The sequence below is a fragment of the Populus nigra genome, chromosome 8 (genome assembly GCF_951802175.1).
Source record: "Populus nigra chromosome 8, ddPopNigr1.1, whole genome shotgun sequence".
Classification (NCBI taxonomy): Eukaryota; Viridiplantae; Streptophyta; class Magnoliopsida; order Malpighiales; family Salicaceae; genus Populus; species Populus nigra.
Genome location: NC_084859.1, coordinates 9,474,839 through 9,492,931, shown reverse-complemented (window position 1 = coordinate 9,492,931; position 18,093 = coordinate 9,474,839). Strand labels below are relative to the sequence as shown.

General features: G+C 33.6%; 3 protein-coding genes and 1 long non-coding RNA gene across 5 annotated transcripts; 1 reads left to right on the top strand and 3 right to left on the bottom strand.

Annotated features, from left to right (window-relative positions):
* Positions 1-710: 710 nt before the first annotated feature.
* LOC133702106 (uncharacterized) lies at positions 711-1,551 on the bottom strand. Its single transcript, XR_009843655.1, has 2 exons — positions 1,435-1,551; positions 711-1,200 (listed from the first exon to the last, which is right to left on the bottom strand). It is a non-coding gene; the product is annotated as an uncharacterized LOC133702106 (long non-coding RNA).
* Positions 1,552-2,011: 460 nt separating this feature from the next.
* On the top strand, positions 2,012-6,287 carry LOC133702105 (E3 ubiquitin-protein ligase SPL2-like). 2 transcript variants are annotated; one of them, XM_062126317.1, is made up of 6 exons: positions 2,012-2,749; positions 3,146-3,247; positions 3,411-3,581; positions 3,753-3,874; positions 4,010-4,129; positions 5,926-6,287. In XM_062126317.1, exons 1-6 carry the CDS (start codon positions 2,378-2,380, stop codon positions 6,212-6,214), a joined length of 1,176 nt encoding a protein of 391 aa, XP_061982301.1. In that variant the 5' UTR covers positions 2,012-2,377; the 3' UTR covers positions 6,215-6,287. The 2 variants fall into 2 exon arrangements, with proteins under 2 accessions (XP_061982301.1, XP_061982302.1); XM_062126318.1 differs by lacking the exon at positions 3,146-3,247.
* Positions 6,288-8,057: 1,770 nt separating this feature from the next.
* LOC133701120 (protein NODULATION SIGNALING PATHWAY 1-like) lies at positions 8,058-10,147 on the bottom strand. Its single transcript, XM_062124935.1, has one exon. The coding sequence runs from the start codon at positions 9,867-9,869 to the stop codon at positions 8,193-8,195; it is 1,677 nt and encodes a 558-aa protein (XP_061980919.1). The 5' UTR covers positions 9,870-10,147; the 3' UTR covers positions 8,058-8,192.
* Positions 10,148-16,756: 6,609 nt separating this feature from the next.
* On the bottom strand, positions 16,757-17,623 carry LOC133700555 (auxin-binding protein ABP19a-like). The gene has a single exon (XM_062124120.1). It carries the CDS (start codon positions 17,503-17,505, stop codon positions 16,873-16,875), a length of 633 nt encoding a protein of 210 aa, XP_061980104.1. The 5' UTR covers positions 17,506-17,623; the 3' UTR covers positions 16,757-16,872.
* Positions 17,624-18,093: the final 470 nt, after the last annotated feature.

Sequence of the window (18,093 nt, the reverse complement as noted above, 5' to 3'; positions counted from 1 at the left end):
CAAGAAACAAAAACATTCTGCAGCAGCGCTATAAAGGTTTTTCCATACACTTTTTCCTATTTTTATCTAATTTTTCATCAAATAACATTGTTTTTGTCATGGCTGCCCATGCACATTCTCTTTTTTGTTGCCATTGATTCATTCCACTGTTGTTGTCATGACTGCTCATGCACATACTCAACTGACATTGAGTCATTCCAATTTTGAAATGATGATTGCTATGATGAATATGACGGCAGACATTACCACTCTTAGAAAAACACGTGCTATAGTTTCATAAACGTATTTTTTCACCATCAACCAGTTAGGTATGCAATGATAAACAAGTTGCTGACCTTTGTTTCCTGTTAATTAGTCACTGTAGTGTTCCTTTAGAGAGAGAAAAAAAACATCAACAGGGTTCCCCATGGATTCCATCATCACTTCACATATGATCCTTCAAAAAAACATATGACTATATTGATCTTGATGCCTTTTCTTCCGGATGGTAACGACCCTCCAGTTGATGTTGATTTTAGGTTAGATGATGTATGTTTAAACTTGATTAAATATATGTCAGAAGGATAAAAAGAAAAAGAAAACTTGCCTTGATTTTCATTTTTGCCTACATGATGTCTGTTGAAATCATGATGATCATAAAAAAGGACCCAGATTTAGATGGCATGATTTGTGAAAAAATAAAAAAGACTGAATATTCTGAACAGAAAATCAAAACATAAGAAGTGTTCTATGATGAGGATAATAACAAATAGTTTAATGTTGTTGTTTGCCCTGGAAATAACAGCATCATCTAGAGTAAGCTTTATCCTGGTGAGAAAAAAGTTTCCGTAGCACTAAAAAAAACGTATCAGTTGCAGCAACAAATTAAATTGTATTATTCTTTTTGCTCATGTAGACTAGACACTTTTATTTTTCCTTGATGTAGACTCCAATAAAAAAGAGGTCTTCCTTGCTGTTAGAGCATCCTCATTGTTGTTCTCTGACTATGTTCCTTAGCTATAATAGCTAAGCAAATACATGTTTTACCCGCAGCATTGATGCTCTCCAAAGGGCTCTTTACTTTGGCTTTGTCTACAGTACTCGCTCCCTGTAGCACTCTCTAGTTGTGGAGCTGCAGAGAGGGAATGAAGAAGTGATTCGCGGGTTTTGGCAACTCTCGCCTGGATTGTAACTTCTCAGCTTCTGATGCTAACAAAATCCCTTGAACCACAGATTTTAAAGCACGTCCAGCAGTTGAACCAACACAGACCAAGAACCCAAATAAATGAAACAAATGCTCACTATTACTAGCCAAAACAATCCCAAAATCCACGGGCAAAAGTGCACAATAAACCTAAGCAGATTCTTTGTTGCAAGTTATCAAGAAAGCAAAAATAGCAGTAAAAAATGGTGTGGTTGCCCCCAATAGCTTGATTAAAAGACACAGGCAAGTACCTTAATGAAGTATATCAAGAACGTGGCCATTGGTGGTGGTTGACACGGTGGTGCCATCCATTATTCTTGGGTTGCTGATTCTCCTTGCTGCCCATGTTTGTGCCTCCACCATCCTCAATGATCTGGCTTGGTTGTTGGTATTGAATCCCAGACCCATCAACCAGAACATCACTGTTGAATCTTCTTGAGAGGTACAACTGTGCTGTTGCTATTTCTAGCCAATATTTACTTTATAAAGAGATCAAATATTCTTCAACAGAGAAGAAGAAGACGAGGAAAAAGAAGAAGAGAGCATCGTTTTTCTTGAAGCAGACAGTGAAGTGAAAATGGGGATTTATCTGGCAAGGCATTAACAAGCGAAGGAGAAACATACACATGAATTTTCATCTTTTACATAATTTGAATATGAAAAGATAATAATAATTTTATGGAAGGGAAAGAAATATCAACTAATTCAACAATTTTTTTTAAAAATAATTCAATAAGAAAACAAAATAAAAAATAAGAAAGAAATAAGAAAGAACCACGTCTAACAAGAAAAATAAAGTGTTTTTGAAAATAAAATTACTCAAAAAATAATTATTATTTTGATCTATTTAAAATATTAAATTATACTAAAATACTAAATGCGCTACAGAGAACATTTTATACATTTATTAAATCATATTAAAATATTAAAAATATTTTAAAAAACAATTCTAACCACGCTACTGCCGTGTAATTGGAGTGGTTTATTTTATTTATTTATTTATTATTGCCAGGCTACTTTCGCAAAACTTTGCTGGGAAAGTGCTTTTTTAAAAATAATAATCATAATAATAATACTAATAACAACATTTCCACCTGCTCCCCATTCTCTGTGTGCCCCTCTGCCACCACCAGAACGACGAAGTGGAGAAACACGAACAACTAGGTACTAAACCCCAAAAAAGAGAGGAAAAAAATGGCATCACGTGCCCATGAGCAAGCACTGGCCGCCATGCTATCCCATCTTGCTCTCTCCTTCGACGGAGCAATTCTTGGCGCGGCTCTTGCCTACGCCGCTGTGCGTTCATTTCTCAATTTTACAGCCAACTCTAAATCCCTTGCCAAAATCCGCAAGGCACCCACTCTCTCCGTCTCCGACCTCCGCTCCCTCCTTCAAAATCATGATCAAGACCATCAGGACCAGGAGCAGAAGCTCGTGATTGTCAGAGGACAAGTAGAGGCTAAATCAGCCGTTGATGGGTCCGGGAAGAAGAGCTCGAGGGACTCTAATGTTTTGCTTTCTCATGAGTCTGGTGACAAGGCTGTTATTCTACAAAGAACTCAAACTGTACGTATTCTTTTATTTATTTAATGTTTTTTGGTTATTTTTTGCGACCCAGAATTTGTAGTCTGCCGTGGGTTTGATTTTTTTCTTTAGAAGGAAAAAATAAAAATAAAAGAAAGAAATTTTGAGGCGTAAATTTAACGTTTGTAAGATTCTGTGTATATCAGGGAGGTCTAGATTGTTATTGAGTCATTAGTAGATTATTTGGTCATGATGGACTAAACATTTTGCATTTGTTTTAGGGCCGCCTTCTTTTTTTGTAATTGTTTAGATTAACAGAAACTGATTTGCTGGAACTGGAAGCGAAAGCCTTGGATGGGAGTCTTGTTGATTGTTTCTTGATTATTTTCCAAGTTGAAAGAAAGGCTAATGAATTTTTTTTGGTTTTTGTTTGTCTAGTGTATATACAACGAATGGAAGGGCTTTTTTGGATGGACTTCCGACTTACGATCTATCTTTGGAAGATCTTTGAAAGAACAAGAAACAACCTTTTTAAGAACGGTGAATTGTTTGAACTTGTCAATTCTCTTTACTTGGTCATTTTATGGAGATTTTTGCTTCTCTTTGATTGTTCAGTGGGCTGAGTGTCTGTCAAGTGGGTTATTTGGTGGATTTGATGGGAAGGAAACACTTTATGTATTGCTTTGTTTTTTTTTTTTTATAGGTTCCTTTTGCGCTTGTTGAAGGTGGTCAATGGCCACAATCTGATTATGTTATCGTGAACATGGATGGATCAAGTCACCCCCTACCTCTTACGATGGTTTATCATCAGTTGCAACCCATTGTTGCTTCTCGTTATACATTCATTCAGGCGCTTTTTGGTCATGAATACCCTGTGAGTTCTAAAATTGTTAATTCTAGGTGTGCTGCTTTATCTTTCCATCAAAGACTTTAATGCATCTTTTACCCACATTGCTTTTGGTTTTGCCTTATTTATGTAATTGCATTTCTTTGGTTTTTTGATGTCCTTGCTAGGTCTAATAGCATAATCTGTTTTGTTGTGAAGGTTGGGGTGCTTCATGAGGAGAAAATCCTTCCATTAGGGAAGTGTATCAGTGCTGTTGGCATATGCAATTCTAAAGATGGAATTCCAGAGATAAAATCTTGCAAAGAACTTCCCTATTTTCTGTAAGTGACTCAGTTTGGAACACAGCCTGTTGGGTTTTGTAGTTAGACATGCTAAACCTTGACAATCGTGATCTACATCTTCCCCTAGCATATGGGCATTGTCAATGAAACAACTTTTTTTCTGGGTTGTTGCAGGGCTGACATGACCAAAGATGAAATGGTGGCAGATCTTGCCTTCAAGGCGAAAATACTGCTATGGAGTGGTATTGTTCTTGGTTCACTTTCTATTGGAGTCCTTGGCTTTGCTGTCATGAGGTATAGTATTTTCTTCCAAAGAGTTCGTCCCTGTTCATATATTTTCACTTGGATTTCTATTAGCCACTTGACAATAGGGAAAAAATCTCATGCTTATCCATTAGAGCTGAATTATGAAACCAAAGAAACAATCGATTAATTAACAGAAACAAAACCTTGTGGGCAATGAATAGTTCTTTTCCCCACTTTGTCCCTGTAGAAAAGCCACTAACCTATAAATTGAGTTGAGGGGTAATTTGGTCTTTTATAGGGACACATTAGTTATTGGGACATTGATTAGGGGTAAAACTGACTTCTTTTATGAACAATACAATGACTTAATTAGCCTCACAACCAAAAAAACATTAACTTGCATCCAGGGGTCTTTTAGACATTTTCTTTTTTCTTAGCACAATTAAATTACTAAACTACCATAGGAAGAAACAAAAATAAAGCTTCCTTGCAGGTTTTTTTTTTTTTTTTTTTCATTTTGGTTTTTTTGCTGTTATCAAGTTGATTTATGGAGAATTTGGTCTTTCATAAATATAAAATATTAATAAAAAAAAAGTGGTTGGCCAAAGTTTGAGAGTGTCCTACCATTTATATTTCATATCCAATTTAGTCTTTATTTTTTTTATTGTTATATATATATTTTTATTTTATTTTTTATTGATTTTTTTCTTCAATTTCATCCCTAATCGTTAGGTTTCATTTGATTTTTAGAACAAATTTAGTCCTTATTTTTTTGATATTATTTAATCCTTTCACTAATTAAATTTTGTTTCAATTTCATTCTTCATCATTTGATTTAATTTTTTTTTTCATATCGAATTGGACTCTCATTCTTTTTACTAATGTTTATTTAGTTTTGGAAATTTTTTTATTGCATTTTTTTTTCAATTTCACCCCTCAATATTTTTCTTATTGAACAACGGGTTTTGAAAGTTAACACAAATTGACTTTGATATTTTTTTGTTCATTTTATAATTTTCTTTTCTTCATTCAATATTTGATTTTTGTGGAATTGCTCCCCCCCCCCTCTCTCTATAGGATTATCCAAATCCTATGCCTATGGTCACGGAGTTGGTGCATTAACTTGAGTTGGTTCAAAGTTTTTTTGGTATTTTTTAATTTATTTATTTTTTCAGTTTCATGCCTTGACATTTTTTCATTGAGAATTTTGCTTTGTTGTTTTTTTGGATTTGCTTTCTACGCGGTCAATCCCTGACTCGTGACCACGCTCACGAGTTTTGAAGGAGGGTAACACACTAGTGACTTTGATTTTTTCATCTTTTTTTTTTTTCAGATTCATCCTTCAATATTTTTTTTAGAGTTGTTATTCGTGCCTTTTCTTTTCTTTTCTTTTTATAGGGTTATTCCAATCATGTGTCCATGGTTTTTTTTAGTTTTATCATTTAAAATTGAGTTGTTTTATAGTTGAGCTTTATGGTTTGATTTAGTTTGCTTTTGTTTTTAGACTTTTTCTTACCTTTTATTCTCATAGATAATCGGTTGATTTAATAAAAAAAAATATTATAAGAAACTTAGTTATTGAACACAACTTAGTATATGGTTTGTGTTATGAGATCAAATATCTTAATTTTAGTTATTTTTTGATCAAATATCGATTTAATTAGTTAGATAAGTATATATGCATTTTGATTTATGATTAAAAAACTTTTTTAAATAAAAAATGCATTGAAAAACCTGCATATTCATTTTTTTCCTGAAAAACAAATGGACCCATTGCTCCGTACAAAACAAGTTTCTAGCTATCACATGTAGTTCTTCATAATCATTAAGAACAATGTCTTTAGGAACTGGAATAAATGGAAAGCGTGGAGGCAAAGACGCTCTCAGCAGCCAATCCACACTACCAGTGATGAAGATGTCTCTCAAATTGATGACAACGAGGATGCTGGAGATGTGCCTGAGGGGCAGTTGTGTGTGATCTGCTTGATGAGGAGAAGACGGGCTGCCTTCATTCCCTGTGGGCATCTTGCATGTTGTCATACCTGTGCCATATCAGTTGAAAGTGAGGTGTCACCCAAATGCCCTCTCTGTAGGCAGGCAGTTCGAAATTCTATCAGGATTTTTGAATGTTGAGGGACAGAGAATTACTGTTTTTTAACAAAATGCTGTATTAGGGGTATATCAATGGTAGATAAGGTTAGCTCAATTAATTAGCATTTCACGGAATGGTGCGCTGTCTAATATTGCTTGCTTTTAAACACCCCAACAAGGCCTGATAATATTACACGGGGAAAAACCCAAAATGACTTGTAAAAAAAAAAAAAAAAAACCCTGAAGACCTACCATTTTATGCTGATGAGTTCTAATGACAATGGTGTTTGGAACAAGTCTTCTCTGTGTACTGCGAGGTGATTTAAATATGTTTGTCTGGCTGATTATTGTACAAGATGCAATGCTTTTTAGTTTTCTATACTGTTGTTTGTTGGGTTTGGGGGGGTCTTTGCTGTCTTCTCATCGAATTCTCATCGTTCTCAATTTGTCATCAGCAAGACATTCTCCTTTTTGTCTAGCCAAATGTTTCATCAACTCCAACCCTTTTTTTTTTTTTTTTTTTGGGGGGGGGGGTTTTACTCTTTGTCTAGCTGCAGAAATGGAAACAATCTCTAGAAACAACATATTTTCTGCTGCAGAACTGTTCTGTTGTGACCTGTGACCTGTTATTGTTTGCTTTGGCCAAACGCGCTCCTCTTGGAAGATCAAAATCAGCCATCTCGATCTGGAAAAACAGTCGAGAACCAATTGACTGGTCCGTACTTCATTTTCCATCTATTATGGGAGGAAGGTCGAGATTGGATTGGAGGGGAATTTGTCAGTGTTTTTTACATGGTCTCTGGACAAGAAAAACAAGAAAGGAAGATGAGAAGTCTAAGAAGCGTGGAATTATAATTTCAAATAGGTTCCATAATCTCTGATTTTTAACTTCCATGGACATTTCATGTGCGCACTCGTTAAGTTGGCGTTGGTTTGCCCAGAAGAAGCAAATGGTTTTAGCTCAAGATGAGAAAAAAATCAAAAAACTAATTAAACTGAGAAAATTAAAAAATAAATAAATAAAAAAAACCGAATAATGAAAAAAAACCAATTAGAAAATCATAAAATATTTCCGGTTCGGTTCGGTTTTGGTTTTCTAAGTTTGAAACTGAACCGAACTGAACTGGTTTGGTTCAACTAAACTAGCTCTTGAAAAAAAAAATACAAGTATAAATAACATATTTTTTCTAACTCTAAACTTAAATAAACGTTCTTACTTTCTCAACCACCCCCTCTCCCTGCTCTCTGTCTCTCACTTCTCAAATCCGTCGTCTTCTTCTTCATGTTCTCTGTCTCTCATCTCAGACGGTGAGAATATGAAAAGAAAGGTTTAAGAATTCCAGTCTTGAGGCTATCCTATTACAAAATTGTGTAAGTAGTATTTGAAATTGCTTCGTCAGGTATTCAGGAACTGACTTCGGCTTTCATCTGGTTCCAACGATTCCTACTTCTAACCACTCTTATTTCACACTGTCAAGAAATCCAAAACCCCAATTGAAAGGGTGCAACGACACCCTAAGCTCATTGGACTCGAAGAACAGGAAGAGCAGACTAGCTAACCTAACTGCAAAGAAAGCAGTTCTAGTTGGGGATATCTTTTTTGTTTTGTTTAGTGTATTTTTTTGTTGGGTTTAATTTCTAGCCAAGAATTTATCAAAATAAAAATCGAAGTTGATTTTCTGGAAAATGGAAGCAACTACAAAAACAAAAGTGTTGAAAAATATGGTTAATAAAAAGTTTAGAAAAAACTTAACTAGAATAATTTTGGTTTGAATCAATTTTTTTAAAAAAAAACTAAATCAAACCGAATAAAATTAAAATTTTAAAAAATAATAATTTTAGTTTGATTATTTATTTTTACCTGCAACTGAATTGCGATCGAAAATGCTACAAAAACACAGGACTGCACCACCAGCCTCTGACATATAGTTTTATTATATTCGTTAAAATTACATAATGAAAAATAAAGAAAAAGGGAACATTTACATGAAGAAGATGAGCTAAAGTACTTGCAATGCTGTTAACTGTCACTTCCTTTCACATCCAATTTCCATAATGAACAAAAAGAAACAGGTTGCCCTTTCCACCATAGCCCCACGCACCCATCTTTCCCTCCCGTTCTCATCTCCCAGTTACCATCATACTTCCTCAACAGTGCACGAGCTCCGTCAATGGCATCTTCTCCAAACATCTCGCCTACAAATCCCACCCCTTTCATCCTCTCGCACCATTTATCTATCCCTTCATTCATTTCTCCACGATTTGTTAAGGCCTTTGACCCCTCTCCTTCCATCATCCGTCTTTCTTCACTCTCTCGCCCTTTGAAAGCTGAGCTTGTTGAGTCCAAAAACCTCCATAAATACTCTACTCTCCGTGAGAATCCTGTTGCAAAATCCCCACAACTGTTGCAGCTACAATCCATATTGTTTTCGCTGAGTATCACGCCTTTTGGCTCCAACCTTCTCAAAACTCTCAAGAACTCAGTTCTTTCATCTGGTGTGTTGTGGTTTAAATGATGGAGTCTGAATTGCGCACAAACTATTAAGGCTTCTTCAGGTTTGGCGTCTATTATTCCTCCACTAAGTTTTTGTAATGGGTAGCCATCAAGTCTCTTGATTTCCAAATTGATGTTCATGTACTTAGCAAAACCAAGTAGTCTTGAGGGAAAATTGTCTCCTGGCGGACCTATTGAAAAGGGGGGCTCAGTGCTTTGATCATTTTCAGTGGTGGCAGTGATGACTGTGATGCGTACTAGAGGAGGTGGTCCTCCAGGCCGGCGAGTCAAGGCCTCAAGAAGTGTAGGCCACTGCACACCATGGGAGACCCCAATATCAAGAATATGAAGGTTTCGCGTGGGATCTTGTTCTTGTCCAAGAACTTGAAGGATAGAGGCATTTGCAATGTTATTAGGGAAGGCAAACCAAGGACTAACCTCGTAGAATTTGAGTAAAGCTTTTTGAAAGAACTTTGGCTCGGTAGAAGAGAAAGTAACAGTTCCTATGGATGCTGAGGACTCAGTTGACGGGGATGATAGGTGATGTGTGAGCGCTCGAAGACCATGAGCTGCTAGCCGGTGGTTAGCATCGCCAGTTGGGGAGGCTAGCTCATGGAGTACATAGAGAAGGTGTTGCACGCGTGACAAGTTTCCAATAGTAATAGCAGCTGCACAGGGGTTAAGTAACTGTTCTGCCCATCTTCCTTCCTTCTTGTTACCGTTATTTGAATTATTACCTGTGCTCTTGTTGGTGCTCTTCTTGTTTCCATTTGATTTTTTCACTGCCACCACATCTCCAACTACTGCTTCACCATCTTGGTCTTCCTTGTTTATCCGATGATTCAGATTCCTTCTCTGATTATGATTCTGGGATGTTTTGGGAACTAGGTCTTCAGGATCTTTCCGTTTCTTGTTTGAAGTGGACGTTGGTGGATGATTAGATATGGTGGGATTATTCGGTGATATTAGGCTAGTTGTATTGATATTTGTGATGGTGCTTGTGGTTGTGCTGCTGCTGAGACTGGTGTTGGTGTTGGCTAGATCCTGGCAAATCTCTTCTGCTTGCTCCCACCATTGATAGGGATCGATATCGGCTGCGTTGTACGGATCATCCAAGAAAGATGGTAGGAATGATACTGAATCCTCTAGCCAATCCAATATGTGATCTGATGCCTGGTTTGGCTCTGATCCTTCAATGGTCATTTTCTGCTCGACACAGAACGGAAAAGGTGTATGTAGGAGAGGACAGAGCTCGTAGACTTGATTTCTTCAACAATGTGCTTAAAATAATGCGATGCGATAGCACTATTTTTTGGAAGGAGACGGTAGGGAGCATAAACTATGACGGTTTGGTGCGCTGTTCTTTTGGAGGATATGATGTTTTATTCAAGACTACAGCCTACAGGAGACAGAGATCGGAGAACGTAAACTCTTGTTTTGTTTTTGTTATTAGCTTATTCTCTTGTTATGTCATGGTTGTTGAGATCTATGCACCAATGAGGTTTGGAGAAGGAGCTTGGGGAATTGTGATTGGTGTTGACTGTTGACTATTTGGGTTCTTAAGAGACGGCGAACTCTGTCTTTGCTAATTTAAAATCTCAACTTCATGTTTGGTTCTGTTCTGTACCATTTGAGGCTTGGTTTTGTCGCTGGATTGAAAAAGACCCGTCAACTACTATCAAATTTCTAGTTTTATGCTTCCAAATATGGATAACCCATTGTTGCTCTCATAACCCAATTCAGGATTATTCTCTTAAATTTAATTCTTTTTTCAAAATAAAAATCAAAAAAATAAAATAAAAGTTATCAAACGTGGAGAAAATAGACCAGGAAATTGAACAACAATTTTGAAATAGCATGAGAGGAGAAGGAGCAGAACAAAGAAATAGCTAGAAAAGTACTCCACTTTCATCTTCATTCCCTCTCGTTTTGCTTTTATCAACATTACACTGTTCAAGTGAATTTTAATTCATTTGAACAGTGTAGCAACACGCGTGAATTTAGTACACGCATGTTGCTTTGCCCAGCCGGGTCATTGGCCAGTGACCCGGGCCGGGCCGGCTAGGTTTAGCCTAGCTCATATGGATCGGATTGGGTCCGATCCAAACCTAAATTAATTGACCTGAGTTCGTCCCAAATCTAAATGCATTGAACCAGGTGAATTAATATTATTTAATAACATTACATAAATTGGAAGGAGATTGCATGATGACATAACATTTGTGGAATTTAATCGCAATTCCAATTTTGTTTCTGATGATATTTTACTTGATTTTGTTGCACGCTCAAAAAACCATGAAAATTGTAGTCCTTATCGGATGAATTTCATACGTGATGAAATTGTAGATAAATTAATGGAACAATTAAAAATATTTGATATAAAATATGATTTATTTAATGATGTAATAGTGGTAGTTAAATCTACAATATTTAAATTAAAAACCATCAATATATATATATATATATATATATATATATCAATTAATTAATTAATTAATTTAAAATCTCAATTTGAAAAATATTTTTTTAACCAAATACATTAAACTATTTTTTGTTCGACTTCAATTTCAACCACAGTTTTAACCAAACATATATTTTTCCAAATCAACCTCAACTAAAAATATTTTTTATAAAATAATTTTTTTCAAGTTACAATCACAATAGCTACCACAATATCAAACATACTCTAGGCTCAAAGTAGAATCAACCTCGATCAATTCAATTCTCAGTTTGACTCTTCCATTGTTTTCAGGTAAAAATAGCAACTTACACCTGCTGTCTGTAACCAGGTCCTTTCTTTTTACCTTTTCTTTTCGTTTTTTGACTTTAAATCTGCGAGGCAGCTAAGAAAAATACAGTGGAAACAATTGCAAAATCTTAAATCAGTTTACAAACAGAGAAATATAAAAGATTAGCACAATCAATTACACAAGAATACATACAGAATTTACATAATTCGGATGTGGGACTTCCTTGTGTTGTGATTAATTTGCATGTCTGTAAGAATATGGCGTTCCAGAACCATGCTCTTTTATGAGTTGCACTAATCAAGAATGCTCGAAATCTATGCAGCCAATTTCTATTTCATGGCTATAAACATAGTTAAAAGGTGGCAATGAGAACAAATCTTTAAAGTTTTTGGAGTTCATCATCATGTGTGTAACCCCATCATCCTACTCCTAGAATACTGTTAAGAATCTAAGTTTAACAGTGCTGCATAAGATAATCATCAGCATGGAGCTCAAGATTTTTGTTTTCTGCTATGTTAATTCTGTATTGGACATTATTTTCGCTGTTTCTTTTGTAAAATTTAGTTGCTTGAGCAAGTGTACTCATCTCCCGGTGAGTGATTGTTTTTTTTTTCTTTTCTTCTAAAAACCACGCGTGATCCTCACGTTTTTGTATCAACCCTTCAAGTCTTTAAGCTTTCATTTTAATCTCTGTTTTTTTTTAGATTTTTTTTTTAATTTCATTCTCCAAATTTTAACCATACCAGATTTGTTCTTTATTGTTTTTCTTCTTTCATATTATTTTTTACTTTGAAAACTAACAAAAATTTTGAGGTTTTGTCCAGATCAATTATTATGGATTGAAACGATAAGTTAATTGCTATGTCCTAAAAAAACACTTCTCATCCTTCCATTATTGTGAATTAACAATTTTTTTAATTGGTCGACTTTACTAGTGTCTTTTTGCAACTTATTTGTAAAGTTAAATTACTTTAATACTATTAAAGGCAAAACATCACTTAGTTTGGACCTAGGGTTTTTTTTTAAAAAAAATTTAAACAGTTCAATTTATTTATTGCCCAAAAAAGCATAGCTACATAGTTTCAACGCTTGGCTTTTGGGTCTTGTTTGTAATATCATATCAGTTTTGTTTTTTGTCTGATCATTTGGTCTCGAAGGTAATTTGATTGTTTATTTAATATCATCACAATTAAAAAAAAATTATTTTTTTTATTTCATCATTTAATATTAGATTGGAGAAAATCAATATCATTAATGAATTTTATTTTTTATGTAGAGTTATCACAGTATCAAATAAATAAATTATCAAATATAAATCCCAATGAATATTCTAAATTAAAAATAAAAATAATCATATTTTTTCAAACGCCTAAAACAAATTTGGTCTGACTAGTAGCAGAGTACGGGGTAATGGGCTAATCACTGAACTAAACACCAATGCAATTACAAATAAAAAAAATAGTTCAATACACTGTAACCAAAGAATGGGTAAATGAAAATAAAAAATATTTTGATCATTGATTAATAGTCCTCTTTAGATGAGACTAAGTCCAGGAGTGTACTTTGCTGTTGGTCTGATCAAAATTGCATTAAAAAAATATGACCATTACTATTTTTTTTTTACATGTGATAAAATATTTTAAATGAGGATTAAAAAATTAATGCATCAGATAAAATTAATCAACCATCATACGTGTTAATAAATAATTAAATAAAAATTGATATTGCTTGTTCGATCTAAAAGGCTAAGAGCAAACTAGTTGCCGTATTTAAATGGTGATCTTATTCTTCTCTTAGCTGTGCCTTGACCAAGTCTTAACTAACCTCAAGTTCGATTAAAGAGTGGAGATAAAATTAATGAAATAAATAAATATTGAAGGATAAAACTTAAATGTTGAAGAATGTAACTGAAAAAAATATTACTTAAGGATCAATAAAGAAGCTCAATTCCTAAATAATAATTTATCGGAGGATGAAATCATAAAAAAAATCTAAATTAAAGAAAAATTGTCAAAGCAAAAATGAATTGCAACAAAAAAAAAAGGAAGCACATGGGAAAAAAATTGAAGGATGACATTGTAAAAAAAAACTTCAATTATAGAAATCATCTAGAACAAAACTTATAGAAATTAAGATAATGAGAACAAAATATGAATGAAAAACAAATTAGCTTAAAAAAAAAAGAAAAAAGAAGAAGCAAACTCACATAAATCTTCTAAACTTGGGTTAATCCCCCAAACTCTTAACCTATAAAATCCTAGATCTCGGTTAAATTAAGAAGCTCAATTCCCAACCAATTTAATATTAAAAGATGTAGTCGTCAAAAAAATTAAATTAAAAAAATATTCCAAAGAAAATAGAATTGCAAGAAAAGAATAAGAATTAAATCACATAGAAAATAAATTAAAGGAGGATGAAATTGTAAAAAGAAAACTTTAATTTAAAAAATTATCTAAAATAAATCAATAACAATCAAAAGAATAAGAACCAAATATAATAGATAAAAATTAAAAGATGATGAAATTGAAAAAAAAAATTACAATTCTATAAACCATTTTGAATTAAAATAATAATAATAATTAAAAGAACAAAGATCAAATTTGAAAGAAAAACAAATTGAAGGCTTGGTTTGAAATTTTAAAGTGCTATGTGAGGAAAGCGAGGCGGGGAGAGAAAAAACAAAAGTTCCACTGGCGGCAAACCAAAACTCAAAACATCACACATGCCACTGTAGAAGAGAGATACCACCGAGACGAAACTTGTCATTGACCGTCGGAAGCCTCCAGACATGCCACCCGAAGGCGACAAATTCCCCGACGTGTGTTATGCATGCATGAACAACTTTTTTATATTTTTTATTAAAAGACAAGATTGCCCTTAAAAAAACATAGTTATAACAAACAAAAAAAAACAAATTGAAAGGACAAAATAGTCCATGGGTGACAGTTTATCGTTTTTGTTTTTAAAGGATATAATCATCATTTTATTGTGCAAATAAGAATAAAAGACAAAAATAACCTTGGATGGCAACTTAATATTTTTTTTCTTTTTAAGGATAATTCAGTATTTATACAATGCAAAAAAAAGTGAAAAGACTTAGTTATCGCCAATCAATTTCATAATGATTAATGGACCATGTGAAAAAGACCATATTACCCTCAAATGCAAGTTCATTAATTTTTTTCTAGAAAGGAAAAAATATCATTACACTGTAGCGATGATTAGTGAACCGAGTCTATGGCCACAATGTTTTTGTCTTTCATTTTAATTATTCGTTATTTACTTTAAGTAAATTATAGCATAAATAAGAATAGAGTTTTCAAACCTTAAGGTTACAACACTACATCATAGAGAAATAGATAGAGAAAACTGAAACATTTTTTAAAAAGTCTGAAATTCAATAATGTGATTAAAAAAATAACATATTAACTATTTATATTTATATAAGGGTTAAAACTAAACTAACAATAATAATAATAATAAAAAATAAATATAAAGTTAAATAGGAAAATAATAAAAATAACAAAAAAAAATTAGTTTAATTTAATGTCTTTTCAAATCTTGACTATTTATAACGAATTGATCCCTCCTATATAGAAATGAGTGTATAAAATCATTTGATAAATTTTAAGTGTAATATAATAGTGGAATTTAAAGTTATGATTTTATCGTACAATATGTTTGACGGTCTTAGCTTATTTACAAATTATATTTTATTTATATAATTTGTAAATATATCCACAATGTTAAATAAGTTTTTTCCAAAAGTTTGTAGCAGAGAGAAGCCTTAGGAGTATTTTGTTCATGAGATTCATTGAAATTACATATTCAGTGCTTTATAAAAGCTAGCCCATTGTCCCCACGGCCCAAATCACAATCACTCAAGCTCAAGAATTGACATATGTTATAGCATGCTTCCTGTTCACGTTCATACAGAATGGATAAGCTTATCACTGTCCAGGGACTAGTGGCCTATCCCTGGTACTGGAATATTAGCTCCCATAAAATTACATGAATCCCAGTTGATGGAATTAATTTTGAAGTCAAGAATTTATGTATGCAATGTATTATTAACGACATGGTTATTCATTCTTGGAATCATTTGAATTATCCTTGCATCCTTGCACTATATATATATATATATATATATATATATATATATATATATATATATATATATATATATATATATATATATATATATATGTTGAGAGTATTATAATATGAGTTCAAGTTCACGGGACTTATGATATGAAGAGTTTTTTCCACCATGCTTCCTTCTATAATTTCTCTTTTCTCTAGGTTTTTCTTTTAATATGGTATTAGAGTTACTTAGGGATTAATTTGAGGGATTAGAGCATATGTGTTTAGCAAGGGAGAAATTCTAAAATTAAATTGATGATAAAGTGACATTTAAAAAATAAAAATAAAGGTGTAACATGACAAAAATTAACAAGATAATTAAAACCTTGCAATAAAAAAATGATAGAAGAAGTCAAGAGATGCTAAATGCAAGCAAACAAATCCTTGGATAAGAAGAGGTGTGGTATAAAATAAATCACATTAAAAAAAAAAGAAGAAAAGGGAGTTCTTCCTATAAAATAAAATAAAAAATGACCAAGGAGTTATGATAAGAAAAAAATATTGATAATTTAATAAAAAATGAACCAAAATAGAACAACCACTTGAAAAACAAGATTTTTTACATTAAAAATAAGAATAAGAAAAAGGAGTTTTTCCTATAAAATAAAATAAAAAATGACCAAGGAGTTATGATAAGAAAAAAATAACGATAATCTAATAAAAAATGAATCAAAATAGAATAATTATTTGAAAAACAAGATTTTTTTAAAAAATATCTAACTAGAAAAATATGATAATAGTCGCGTAAAAAAAAAATAACGATAAGTAGCCATGTTAAAATAAAGAAATATATTGAAGAGATGGTAATAAGATGTGATTAGCAAGCATTATACAAAAGAGTGTCTAAGACAAAAATATAAAAAAGATTTTCTCTGAAAAAAGATGGAAGAACTAGAAAATAGTAGCAGCAATGTGATTCTACTAAAAAAATAAAGGAGGAAGAAGTTAAAGTTTTCATCATATATAACATAGTATAAATAAGAGTTGTCGTTTATTACCTTCTTCCACCATGCTTCCCTTTGAATTATTTTTTTTTTTTTCATTTCCTGAAGAACTTAAAAACCTGCAGCATTATTTTCTTTTTATTCTTTGAAAGGAACATGTGTTGATTGTACTATTTATGTGAAATAGAAACTAGATTCTTGTGCTCTAAATTTGGCGACCAGAAACAATGCATTGGAGCTTTTACACTCGAGATCATAACAAAATTCCATAAAACTAAGGGGAAAACAATTGACGAGAACACAACCCACATAAGTCTAATCAATACACATGAAGAAATGGATTCTTAGCAAGAAACAACTTTAGCAATCCTAGCCAGTTCCACCAAGAACTTTCTTGAGCTTTTTAACTTGAGCATCATCAAGAAAAGTTGATTTCTCCAGCAGTTCTGAGGATAAGTCGTTGGCAAAGAACGCAAAATCAGTGATCTGGAGGCCAGGATCGGGGTCACTAAAGCTAACAACAGCGATTGCATGTATCCCAGCAGCATTGATTTGAAAGTGAAGCAACCCTCGTGGAAACACCATAACATCACCCTTCTTAAGAGTCTTCACGTAAACAGTGTTGGCCGAGCTGGAAATGAATCCAGCAGTGATCTTACCTTGCACCACGAATAAGATTTCGGATGCACCCGGGTGAGTGTGCATCGGGATAACACCAGCTGGTGCTAGGTCTAGTCGAGCCATGGATAGACCGAGCCCATTTACACCAGGAAATTGCTGTACAAAAGCTGGGGTGACAGCAGCACTGATGATATTGGTAGTGTTACCAGCAACGCCAAGGCCAGTAAACACAAAATCATCGACTGTGACCATTGAGGGCATTCTGCAGGCGTACCCCGCAGGGCTTCCTGCACCCTTTAGTTTTGCAACACAGAAATCAGCTGCATGAGAGGAGGAAGAAAACAGGAGAGCAAAGAGAACGGCAAAGTGAAGCATTTTCATCGGGATGCTATTGGTTGCTGGGTTTTGAGTGAGTCTTCTTGATAAGTTTTGTTTGGTTTATATAAAACTTGTACACAACTGGCAACTGGGGTATGGTGGAAAATTGGAAATTGGATGAGCTAGCTATAAGCCACAACTCTTGTCCTACAAGTCTCCCTCTCGTGATTACGCAAAACAACAAGGAGCCTCTTTTCGTTAATAACAGTCTTCAAATGAGCAATCTTTTTGTTTTTAATTGGCTATTCAAACAAGGTCAGGCATGAGTAATTAATTAAGCATTTGGCAGACAGAACTTGATAAAGATCATACTCTCAGCAAAAAGGCATGCATTACATGAATTGCTAAAAATCAATAGCGTTTGTCAAGCTAAATTTAGACTATGATACAGCCATTATTATTATTACACTTCAATTATATATGTATAGCGTTATGATGCAGCCATTCTTTGGGTAGAGTATAGTTTGGAGTTGAGAATCCTCCTTGCTGGTTTGTCAAACAAAATCCAGCTTCTGACAGAAGTGCATCGGTAGAAAGGAAGATATGATTAGGAAATCATCCAATTTTGTGGTCCAACAGCATCACATGGGA

Coding starts and splice junctions, on each gene's coding strand:
- LOC133701120 (XM_062124935.1), bottom strand. CDS start 9,869: ATGACCATTGAAGGATCAGAGCCAAACCAGGCATCAGATCACATATTG.
- LOC133702105 (XM_062126317.1), top strand. CDS start 2,378: ATGGCATCACGTGCCCATGAGCAAGCACTGGCCGCCATGCTATCCCAT. Junction 3,875..4,009: donor AAAGAACTTCCCTATTTTCT/GTAAGTGACTCA, acceptor GGGTTGTTGCAG/GGCTGACATGACCAAAGATG. Junction 4,130..5,925: donor CTTGGCTTTGCTGTCATGAG/GTATAGTATTTT, acceptor CAATGTCTTTAG/GAACTGGAATAAATGGAAAG.
- LOC133700555 (XM_062124120.1), bottom strand. CDS start 17,505: ATGAAAATGCTTCACTTTGCCGTTCTCTTTGCTCTCCTGTTTTCTTCC.